Genomic DNA, 12,559 nt, shown 5'->3' with positions numbered 1-12,559 from the left:
TCACGGAAACGTAACCCTAGGCTAACCATAATGTATATCACTGTTATCATAGTAAGCTTTCTCCTTGCCACTGGTCTATTTAGAATCCTTGATGATTTTAGGAACATGTAATAGATTTGTTTTGTGGAAAAGTTAATAAGTCCATTAGGCCACTGGTGTGTGGAAGTGATCTGTAAAGAAATAAATTCCTTCAGTTCCCACATCAGCATATCACAAAAAACCATATTGTGGGTCGTTTGGAATTTTACAGATCTCTTCAAGGAGCAGTTCAGAATGGTTTCTAAGAGTGCTAAATCTGTATCTTGGTGCATGGGTTTGGCTGGCATGGATTTGGACAGAGTGGGCCAAACAGAGCTAATTGAGGTAGGGAGAAAAACAGGCCATAATGGTGAATAGAGTTATTTGTCACCGAGTTTGTAATGGGATTTTCAATTAATTCATGCAGGCTTCCAATGCCTTACATTAGCCCTGTCAAGATGAACTACAGCCACATCTAAAATGCCATCCCCTATTAAACGGTGCATGTCAGTGAATTTGTAATTTCTTCTGTTCAACCAGAAGATGAATGGATTCTACTCAGAAAACAAATGTGTGCTTCAGAAATGCACATTTCAAAATCCTGAACACTTCCTAGGAGGAACATTCTTTGCATTGTTATACAGTGAATATGTATTAAAAATGTAATTGCTATGTGAATTCATCTAAAAGGGAAAGCATCCAGCTGTGGAGAGACAAATGCATTGTCAGGTGCCCCATTTCACTGGTAAAGAGGCTTTTTACACTGGGTAATGATGACGATGATGACAATGATGATGGTTCACACATGTAGCATGTACTGCCTGCTGGGTCATTTAAGGTGTGGCTTATATATATGAATTCACTAAATCCTCACAACAGCCCAAATGAAGAAAGAGGCACAGCGAGTTAACCTGCCCCAAATCACAGAGCTAGTAAATGGGATTCACATCCTGCAATCTGGCTCTGGAGTTTGTGCTTCCAGCCAATACCCTATACTGCCTGATCAGAGTCTCTTTAGCTATTGTACAAGAGATTTAGTACAGTACTTGCCAGTTCTCTCTCTTTCTCTCTCTCTGTCGATTGCTGTGTTTTACTATTATTTCCTCAAACCTATTTTTGGAAATATTGTTAAGCTGTGATAACTAGCCTTGAAGAAATACATAATATAGTGGAGAATATAATGAGGCATCTGTGAGGGTAGAGAAAAATTAGAATTCTTCTTTCCCCAGAGTTGGACACTAATGTAATGTGACCAGAGTACACAGCGTTGTGAATGACCACAGTTCTTGGTGGGCATTTCCTTTCTGGGCACAGCAGAATTGCTTACAAGATTAGGTCAAGGCAGAGTAACAGGAGTGACGCCATTGGAGGCCAGATCTTAAGACAGAGTCTGAAAGTCAGAGGTCACAGGAGGGTGTCATTACTCTGGAAGGCTCAACCCCTGTCTTCCCAGGACATTGGCCTCTCAGGGAAGTTCTAATTAACCAACTACAACATCACATGGACTAAGCCAAGGCAAGATGATTGCCAATAGCATTTTGAGAGCAATAATTAATATTCCTAAACAAATGTTTAGCAAAACAAATTTGGCTTATAGGTAGTCCAGACTCTAAGTCTCTAAGTAGAAACCAAACTAATTTTTGAAAATTGTGTTATGAAGTTCTGTTGCCATCAAGGGTATAAAACTTTGATCCACTTTTTACGGGTCGGGGGGCAGACAATGATATAAGTAATGCTAACTATATTGCTCTACTTCATTGGAAATATTAAACTTAAAAAATATTCAACTAGTTGAGGCCTGTGCTTTGCACATAGCTCTCTGCCTGCCTGCCCACTTCACGTCCATTTTCCACACTACTGCCAGACTGATCTGTCTGGCACATAGGACCTAAGTCTGTTTGTGCATTAAACATGGAAATGACTTACCATTACCAGAAGAACGCAGCAATAAAAACTCTTTCATATGTTATACAAGACCCTCAATAAACTGGCCTCTGCCTACCTCTCCTTTATGTTCCATAATTCTTATCTAGGAATACTGCATTCTTTATGCTCCCCAGTCCTGCTGCACATGTGACTTCTTACCTCCAGGTCTTTGCTGGTGCTGACCCCTCTGCCTGGAATGCCCTTACTGTTCTCTTTCATTCATTCACTCCAACCTTGACAACTAATTCCTGTGCATCCTTTAAGACTTGGCTCATGTGTCACTTCCTCCAGAAAGTGTTTCATTTTCCTACTCACCAAACACGAGAGACCTATGTTTTTTGTCCCCATAAATGGTGTGCATATCTTTATCATTACATTTATTACACTGTATTGTAGTTATTACTAATATCCTTTAAGAAAAGAACTGTCTTATTCTTCTTTAAGTCATCAGCACTTGCACATTGCGTGGTAAAAAGTAAAAGCTTGCGCTGGGTGCGATGGCTCATGCCTATAATCCCAGCACTTTGGGAGGCCAAGGTGGGTGGATCATTTGAGGTCAGGAGTTTGAGACCAGCCTGGCCAACATGGCGAGACCCCATCTCTACTTAAAAATACAAAAATGAGCCAGGCATAGTGGTGCTTGCCTGCAATCCCAGCTACTTGGGAGGCTGAAGCGTTAAAATCACTCAACCCGGGAGGCAGAGGTTGCAGTGAGCCGAGATTGCACCACTGCACTCCAGCCTGGGCAACAGAGCAAGACTCCGTCTTAAAAAAAAAAAAGAAAAAAAAAGTAAAAGCTTGATAAATGTTTTCTGGAAGAGTGAATAAATAAATAAAGACTCCAAAAGCAGGAGCCCTGTAATCTTGTTCAGGGAATTATTATAGACATGTTGGATTTGCCACTTATCTCCTGAATCAACGATACGCAACAGCGCTCAGAGAGGCCAAAGATCTTAAAGTGACAACTGATGCTCAAGATTGGGCACCCCCAATGCCGTTGAAAAGTATCATATTAATCAGTTGATGATTAAATTGCACTGGGGTTTATGTACACAATTTTAAACTTGTCATTTAAAACAGTAATGCAATGCAGGAACATTAAATTCCTCATCTCTTAGCTTATCAGCCTAACAATGTGCTCTCTTCCAGGAAAGAGCAAAGTTGAATGATCTTAGGCTGTAAAAGACCACGTGTCTATACACTTACAGATTATAAACTTGGGGATGGCAGGTACTGTGACTGTTCACTCACTGCTGTATCCAGGAGTAGACCCTCATTAAATACTCGTTGAGCTCATGAAAGAGTAAGACCTACTGCCCACATTAAAAGCAATATCAGGAAGAGATTTGCCTAAAAGCCGAACTCTGATTTTTATCAACCAAGCTTAAAAGCGGTTTAGTAAATTAATAAATTTGGTTTAAATTTTTCCCCTCAGTATCTATCATTTCTCCTCAGTGTTTATCATTTATCCTGATGAATAAAGTAGTTAATGTAGGAAGTTAAGCTTGTTTTTTATGAGTTCTTGAGAGGCAGACCTGGCAGTCATGCTTTCATATACTGATAACCTCAAAGAAACAAGGCAAAACACCCACCAAGTTAAACTTAAGAATAGAAGCCTAAATCATGGCTGGTGCATGGGTGTCGTACTGTTCTTATGTCACTATGGACAATTGTTTTGTGTTTTCTATTTATTGGTAACACATATATATTGTTTTTGTGTGAGATTTTCTTCAAGGGTTACAGTGTGGATTTGACCTTGACTTTAAAACAATGACAACGCAGTTGTATTTTCAGAGACATTTTAGGACCATTATTTTATTAAAATTCGTCCCTCTTTTTTTTTAAAGGGTATACCTCAGTTACCATGTGCCAAAGCATTATACAACTACGAAGGAAAAGAGCCTGGAGACCTTAAATTCAGCAAAGGTGACATCATCATTTTGCGAAGACAAGTGGATGAAAATTGGTACCATGGGGAAGTCAATGGAATCCATGGCTTTTTCCCCACCAACTTTGTGCAGATTATTAAACCGTTACCTCAGCCCCCACCTCAGTGCAAAGCACTTTATGACTTTGAAGTGAAAGACAAGGAAGCAGACAAAGATTGCCTTCCATTTGCAAAGGTAAAGGTAGAATGCGCTTGTTTTCTGTTTGCTAGCTCTACCTCTGTACCCAGATACATAGAAATATAGCTCGTGTTGCCTTTTGCAAAAAAAATACAAGGTTTGTGTGAACTACTCACTATGCTTCTGAAAATGCCTAGAAGCAGTCTTTAAGTCACAAGGAAGGTAATTTTATGCACAGACTTCTTATATGAAAGATTATCTTGGTTGATGCTCTATGTGGTATCATTTTCATATTTAGAGTCTGAATTTATTTCTAAGCCACTTTAAAGGGTGTATGCACCACTCAGGGATTTTAAAGTACTGAATTATGAATAACCAAATGAAATGTCATTACTTTCATATTTTATATGTAAAATTCTTTGCCTAAAAGCATACAGGAATATATCTGCCGAATTGATAAAATGGTTTGGAGTTTTAAGCAGAATATTGTGATTTTTGTGGAGAAAAGCGGTAGGATGTACATTTGAGTAGGCATTTGGTTTATTTTCAGAAAATGAGGAGCATCTGAGAATCAATCTAAAACAGAAACTCAGGAGGCTAGGGTAGGTATCATTTGAGGTTGCAATTTGTAGATCTTAAGAGTTAGCAGCCAGCTCCCTTGCATAGGAGTTCATAGCTTTGTAACAGTTGGAAAGGACACCAGGTGGGCTGGTAGCTACCGTTTAATTCATGAAAACTTTTAATCCATGTACTAAAGATATGTCATAGCATTTTTATTCATGTACTCTTTAAAACATGAGTCTCTTTATTGAAAAGGAAAATTAAATGACAAGCTTAATGGTACAGCTTAATGATCAGGTAGATTAATGATTTGCTGTTTCTTCAGGATGATGTTCTGACTGTGATCCGAAGAGTGGATGAAAACTGGGCTGAAGGAATGCTGGCAGACAAAATAGGAATATTTCCAATTTCATATGTTGAGGTAAATTAATCTGTAGAAACTTGAACTGTGTTAATATTCAGCTTACTAAATAAATCTTGATTATGCAATTTGAGTATTAAGAAGTCCTCACAACAAAAAGCACCAGGAATGCCCTGTTACAGATCACTGGACAGATCAGGAAGAATTCCTCCATCCTATCCAACAATTATTGAAGACAATGAGATACTTGAAACTGTTTACTTTTTCTCCCTGCTAAAAGCATTCCTATGTCTTGTTAAATGTCACTGTATGCTTATTGTCAGTCACCTACACTATTTCCTGTTTATTCCATTTGCTGGCTTTGGTGGGAGTAGAAAGTTGATAAAGTTCTTAAGTAAGATGGACAAAAGTTTATTTGTTTATTTTTTACTTACTTCTTTGGTTACTTGCTGCATCAGCAGAACCAGAATAGTGATTTGCAAAGTAGGGCTTCAATAAACATTTGTTAAATAAGTCAATGAATCTTCCTCCATCCCATCCCAGCAACTACTTAGCCCCCTTTCCCTTTTTAAATCAGCTTTGCTTGGAAAGCTTGTGGCCAAGCTTGACATAGTAAAGTCTTTTTAGAGAGTATGTGTAGTCACATAGTTGTATTACTTTAAAGAATACTACAAGCTGAACATAAAGGAGTTACAATTCATAGTAGATTTTCATTACATCATATATCATAAACTAAATGTCCTTTGGGAATAAGAATTTCTTGCTGAAAATAAAATCGAAGGCATTTTCAAAGAATGAAGCGTGGCCCAGACAACCATTCAAGGTTAGTTGAGGCCATGGAAGGCTTCTGGTAAGAAGTGAGGTCTTAGTAGATATCTGTGTGATGGATAAATAAGGGTTAACCAAGAGACATGGAAAAGGTGTATTTTATGGCAGGACATCCAGACAGGGAGACCAGCATGTTCAAAAGCCAAAAAGTAAGAGAGAGCACAAGATTATTTGGGGAATTGAAAGTAATCCGGTTGTTTAAAATATCAAAGCACATATCTTAAGCATGTAAAACTGAAAAACCACTGTCACTTATTTTGCAGTCTTTTTATCTGAGGCATTTGTTTTGGCATGATCTTGAAAACTAAAATGACAAACTGTATCATTGTAGCCAGCACTCAATTTCCTCCATGGAGAGTGAGATTGCCAACGTTTTCATAAAAAATCAATTTGACTACTGTATATCCATGGGAAAGTAATTCAAACCATGTATGAGTCTTGAATTTTATCCATACTCTTCAGATGTTCCTGTTTATTGAAATATTTTTTTCCTCCTTTGAAAGCAAACAACAGAAAAAAACCAAACAACCCTTAACTCACAGGCGGTCCTTCCTGTACATTATGTATATATTCTAACTGTGGGTAATGGAAAACTACAAGCACTTCCAAGCATTTGAATAGTTACACTGAAGAGCATGGGTAAGCACAGGATTAGTAATGAAAGCCTGTCTTTACTTTTTAGGTATTATCAATATTACATGCTGATACTTGGTTTGTGATGCATGAAAAGGGATTACTATATTTTTGTTATTGGGCGAGTGTAGAATTGTGCAGATAGGCATAAAAGATCCACCCATGGCAAATCCAGAGTCACCTCAAGTCACTTGACTCATCAGGATTATTTACTCTGACTTAAGTTGGAAAGATAAACTTCTGCCCAAGTAGAAAGTATTTTCATTCTGCTTCTTTTCTTTCAAATGAGCATTTTCCTCACTTGAACCAGAATCTTGCCATTTGAGATGTGGTAAACAAGTTGTCTATCTTTAGGAGCCTATGAACATTTCTTTGATGTCAAGCCATCAGATTGAACTTCCTGGTAGGGAGCAGAGAATCTAGGGATTAGTGACACCTGGTTTAGCCCTTAGGGGAATAAAGTGGAGGCAGACTTCAATCGCAACCTGCTGAAATTCAACTATTTCAGTAATGTCGATTGTCTTACAGGGCATTCTTAGCTGTGGTAAAGCAAACTATAGGAATAAAAACTGGGGCTTTTTCTTAAGTAATGGTCTTTCTCTAGCTCTGTAAACCTATTCATATTTGCCCCACTTCAGGGGCCAGACAATCCCAGTATAAAAACAGGCTGCATCACAAAAATTGGTAAATAATTCTCTTATATCTTATAAATAGACATTTAAGTCTCCATCAGTGTTAGGTATTTTGCTTTTTTTGGACAGTCCTGCCAAAAACTGTTATCTCCTAGAAGTTTTGAGAAGATTGAATGAGATGATGTATCTCCAAGGGTCTGACACCACTATGTCTTATGCATAGTGGTTTAGAGCTCAGATTAGACTATCACGCAGAGGGTACCAGAGCATGGTAATAATCAAATAAAAGAACCTAACTACCATGTGTAATGAGAGAAGCTGAAACTCCCCCTCAACTCCTGCTGGCCGACTTAGGTAATGGATATGCCCAAGGAACTCGCCTATGGCAGAAAGTCTGCACGGGATGGGCCTTGGGGTAGGATTGTGGACCTGGAGTAGAATCTCTGGGTCAGAGGTTCAGATGTGGAGCTGTGGAATTAGGAGGGAAGGTAAACTGTAAGGAGCTGAGCACTGGAGGTGGGTAAAGAGAGGATTGAGGTGGTGAGAAATGCTACTGGAATAGTTTGCCCTCCCTTCCTGTCCTCAACTATCCTTTTCTTCCTCAACATCCTGTGACTGTGGACTGTGATCTCCACGTGCACTGGAGTAAGGTGATAAAATAGCGATGGTGGTACAGTGACTTGCAAACAAATCTCCTTTTTTATTTTTTGAGATAGAGTTTCGCTCTTGTTGCGCATGCTGGAGTGCAATGGCACGATCTTGGCTCACTACAACCTCTGCCTTCCGGGTTCAAGCAATTCTCTTGCGTCAGCCTCCCAAGTAGCTGGGATTACAGACATGCACCACCACGCCCGGCTAATTTTGTGTTTTTAGTAGAGACGGGGTTTCACCATGTTGGTCAGGCTGGTCTCGAACTCCTGACCTTAGGTGATCTGCCTGCCTCTGCCTCCCAAAGTGCTGGGATTACAAGCGTGAGCCACCGCACCCAGCCACATCTCCTTTTAATAATGCAAAACACTTTGCTTATTAAAGTAGAACACAAAATTTTTCAAGGCTGGTTGGGAGAAGTGAGTAGGGGAAAGAATGGCTATATAAATGGCCCTGGATTCTTTGCCTTGGAGTCCTTGTTGAGCTCTTAAGATAAGGGTAAGGGTTCTCTTGCTTTGATCACATTCACCCTTTCCCTCCGGAGATTCTTTCAGACCTCTCTTTGGTTGAGCCTTAGAGGTTATGGGTTCTATTCAATTTAGACAGGCCCTTTCTTCACTTGTGTAAGCTGGAAAATAGTAAAGGTTAAAAGCAGTTCTTGAAGACACCATGCCATGATATAAAAGGTATATTTTTTAAGGACTGAATACAGTTTTAAAAAAACAGATTTTTAATCTGCTTCTTTGTTCAAAAACACTAGTTTTCTGTAAAATAGAAGGAAAGATTTTTAACCCTATTAATTTGGAGCTGACTCATTCATTCAAGTTTGGATGACATGATTCTTAAGCAAGCAAAAAATATGAATGAAATAAGTGCTGAATATGGAATTTTGGATGCTTCCCAAACATAATTGTGTATTGTAGGCTTACGGTGAACTATAAATTTTTATTAAGTTTCTCATTTTATTTTGATTCCTAGTCATTTGTTTGAAATATCGCCCACTCAGTTTTTCAACACCAAAAAAGTTATTTAGCAACTTGCTCCTCTGCTGTAGATGATAAAAGGTAATGTGCAGAAGGCCTGAAGTTGGAGTGGCCTCATAGACAACTATTCTTACTCAGTAGTTACTGCTAGAAACAAGGGCTACATTTCTCATTTGTTTAGATCTCGTGTCAGCTGTCACTTCCTCTGACAGACTTTCTCTCACCTCATCTAAGGGAGTGCCTCCTCTTCACTTGTTGTACCCCAAACACATACTGGTGCCATAGTGGGAGAAAGCTTGGACTCTGGAGCCAGATGGCCAGGATTCCAATCTTGACTCTACTACCAATTATCTAAGTGACTTTGGGCCTGGCTCTTCATTTGTAAAATAATAAGTTCCAGTGATACTTTAGAATAGTGCCTGGTACCAGCAAGAGCAATGTCAGTGATGGCTGTGATTATTATCACCATTGTTATTATTATCCCTAGAAATTATTAACCCTTTTTTCTCTCTGTGAGTATTTCCAGTTATTTGTTGATGTGGTTAGTAGCTGACCCCTCACCCTCCATTTCCCCATTAGAATTCAAACTCCCAAGGGCCGGTTCCACAGGGTCTTTGCACAGCGCCTGTAGTAGGCTTTCAATAAATATTGGTTGAATGAATGAGAAACCTATGAACTTTTATAATGAAAGGTTCTAAACTCAAAACAAACATGTTTGTAGATTTTGTCAACTTCTACATTTTTCAGCTAATTCTCCCATCATTCACTGCCTATGTGTATATCTTATCATTGGTTTATCTTGGTGTTACGTCAGGATGTTACATTCTTCAGACCAGCTGGTCTATGTGACCTTAATGCAAGATTTTTTCCTGTTTTTTTAAAAATTAGGCTATTTGATTGTACCTAGTTTAGAATTTTCCCAAATTAATGGTAGCAATACTCTATGGCTTAGATCTTGTAATCTCTACTGGTTATTTATTTCTTGAATACAGTTGTCCCTCAGTATCCACAGGGCGTTGGTTTCAGATTCCTCACAGTTTCCAAATCTGCGGATGCTCAAGTCCCTCACATAAAATGGCGTACTGCAGTCAGTCCTCCATTCGTCGGACATGAGGCCCTAAAATGCATGTAGAGGGCCAGCTTTGTAGAGAAGACCCCCCTGGGGGTAGTGTAGGTCAAAGGATATAAAATTTTAGTTATGTAGGAGGAGTAAGTTCAAGAGTTCTATAGGGTGACTATAGTTAATAACAGTATATTATTGTATTCTTGAAAAATGCTGAGAGTGGATTTTTAAGTGTTCTCACCACAAAAAATGATACCTATGTGAGGTAATACATATGTTAATTAGCTCAATTTAGCCATTCCACAATGTATACATATTTTAAAACATCATCTTATACATGATAAAGATATACAAATTTATTTGTCAATTTAAAAAATAAAATGTTAAGAAGAAAAGACTCACTGATTCTTTCTGAGATGAATTTTCACCTATTTGTAATTTCTCCTTTGACTTACTTTGAGCTGAGGTAGGACAGACTTATTGTCAAGGATCCTCACTTTTAAAATAAGTTTATTGACGTAAGTTACATACAATAAACTACACATATTTAAAGTGTACAGTTTGGAGTAATTAGTTGTATTCAACTTCTAGAATCAACCATAGACAAATCATGGGAGACATTTCTCTGGCTATGGATAGAGTGTGTTATCAGCCTTAACAATGGGAAATCAAAGGGCTCAGGGAGCACAAGTGGCCATAAAGGTAGGGGTGCTAGCTTCCTCTTCTAGGGAATGAGAGAATTGGAAGGTAATGTCTGTGTTCCAAAGAATAAGAAGTAGAAGTGTAGGTACATAGTTTGAAGTTGCCAAGGTGACCCCTGGAGGAGCTAAGAATAACAATGCTAACTTTATTTTTTAACTAAAAGCCTTTCCTCTTGAGAATAATGATAGCAGAGGGGCACAATAATAACCTTTGATCTAATAATCAAAGAGTTGATTGAACTATATAAAAAGATAGCGTCATTTATACTTTTGGATATATTTTTTCCTTTAGATGTATTATTTTCCTTTAAAAATTAAAAAGTTAAATCAATGTTTATAAAAGAAATTTAGGGAGATTGTGGGTAAGTTGGGAAGAGGGAATTACTGTGTTGCTTAGCATCCAAATTTCCCTTTCAAACCTGAAGTAAATAAATTTTTGTAAGTGAAATTTAAAGACATTGTTGAGAAGTCAGTAAGGGAGAATTACTCGTTGCTTAGCACCATACTTTCATCTGTAATTCTGACTGAATACATTGGATCTGCCTTTGAGTAGCTTTTTTTTTTTTAAGCACTGTAGACTATGTCCCATGGTGTAGGTTTTCATATCTTCTGAATGCTATCCACTTGATACAAGTAATTATTGCTTTTCCTTCTGCCAGAACAATAGAAGGAAAAGGAAAAATGAGCACTGGCTCCTGAAGTTCTAAAGGCAAAAGCAGGTCTCCTCTGAGCTCCAGGAACAGCTGTTTAATAAATATGGCTAAAGACTCAATCTAAAAAGGAGTTGTTTAGGTAAGGATTTAGGGTAGTTTATGCTCCATCTATTATTCAGAGGCTTCTTTCTAATTTAAGAGTTTCTTTTTGCTTTCCATCAGGAAAACATTGAGAGAGCTGAGATTGTAAAGATCGGTTAATGTTTATGGAGTTCCCACTTCACGAATGGACAGTTTCCAGTACTCTAGGTAGTTTCATAGAACATAAAAACGCAGATTTCCTGCATAGCCTTAATCAGAGGTCTAGGCTAATCACCAAATGGTATCTAAGGTCCACAATGACTCCCTAAAGAATCGCCAAGTTCTTTAACCTGGCCATATTTTGCTACATGTACCCAGGGCCCTAGCTAAGTTTACTGATAATTCCTGGAAAACATACCCTGGAATTGCTCTCTTTACAGCTCATCAGGGATATTTCTTTGTCTGTATAGAAAGCTCACCTTCAAGGTCCAAATAAATACTATCATTCCTCATGAAGCCTTTCTTCCCTAATTTTCGTATGCAACAAAACAAATTCTATGAAACAGAACCAAAAAAAACCCCTCTCCTTGCTTTGAACTTCTACAGTACCCCGTTTGTACCATTCTTACTTGCCTGGAACATGCTAAGTGTATAATTAGGTTTGTTGATGATTTATTATTTTCCTGTGTTTCTTAGAGCCATATCTTATGTAAAGGATATTTTTAATGATTTTATTTCTACAATATAATCATGTTCCAGAACGTTTGGAAAGGAAATGAATAATCCTAAGTCTCATCGCGTATAATTTTGGTAAATATCCTTCCATTCTTTTTCCTTATGCTTTAATGATATTACACACATGATTTTGCCTCTCTCCATATAATTGTAGTACTACTAAACATCAGTTTTTATGACTGTCTAACAAACACTCTAGTAGCTAACCTATAATTTAATTATTTTTACCATTTTGTAGACAAATGTCTTGCTCAGGGGGACACAGAGCCAGGAATCGAGAAAGGAATTGTGGCCTCCACTCTGCAGTTCATCGCTTCCCTAGACTTCTGCCCTGCCCTAGTCTCAGAGCACATTCAATAACTAGCATTCCTAATGGTTGGGCAGAATCACTATTATTATCCAACTTTGCTTAAAAAGTGTATAGGGCATTTTAATGTTTCATAACAAATTATGAAACATTTCATTTTCTCACACCTAAAAGGTTAATTTTCAGAAATGAGTCACTACTCAACAATTTTAAATATCTGAGGTTGCCTTTTTTATGAGAAAAATCACAAACTAATTAAAACCATGATATTTTAATGTCTTTTCAACTTTTTATTTTTATTATTTAAATATTTTATTATTGCTATATACACACTAAATTTTTCCAGTAACTAAAGCTTTAATA

General features: G+C 37.8%; 1 protein-coding gene across 2 annotated transcripts in view; it reads left to right on the top strand.

Annotated features, from left to right (window-relative positions):
* SH3RF1 (SH3 domain containing ring finger 1) overlaps positions 1-12,559 on the top strand; it is a 176,980-nt gene that overhangs the window by 110,559 nt on the left and 53,862 nt on the right. For both annotated transcript variants that reach the window (XM_003821807.5, XM_034959399.3), the window contains exons 3-4: positions 3,792-4,067; positions 4,897-4,992. In XM_003821807.5, coding sequence (XP_003821855.1) covers positions 3,792-4,067; positions 4,897-4,992 — 372 coding nt within the window. The remainder of the gene's footprint in view (positions 1-3,791; positions 4,068-4,896; positions 4,993-12,559) is intronic.

The sequence above is a fragment of the Pan paniscus genome, chromosome 3 (assembly GCF_029289425.2).
Source record: "Pan paniscus chromosome 3, NHGRI_mPanPan1-v2.0_pri, whole genome shotgun sequence".
Taxonomy (NCBI): Eukaryota; Metazoa; Chordata; class Mammalia; order Primates; family Hominidae; genus Pan; species Pan paniscus.
Note: the sequence above shows the minus strand (reverse complement) of the source record. Positions and strands in the feature narration are given on the sequence as shown.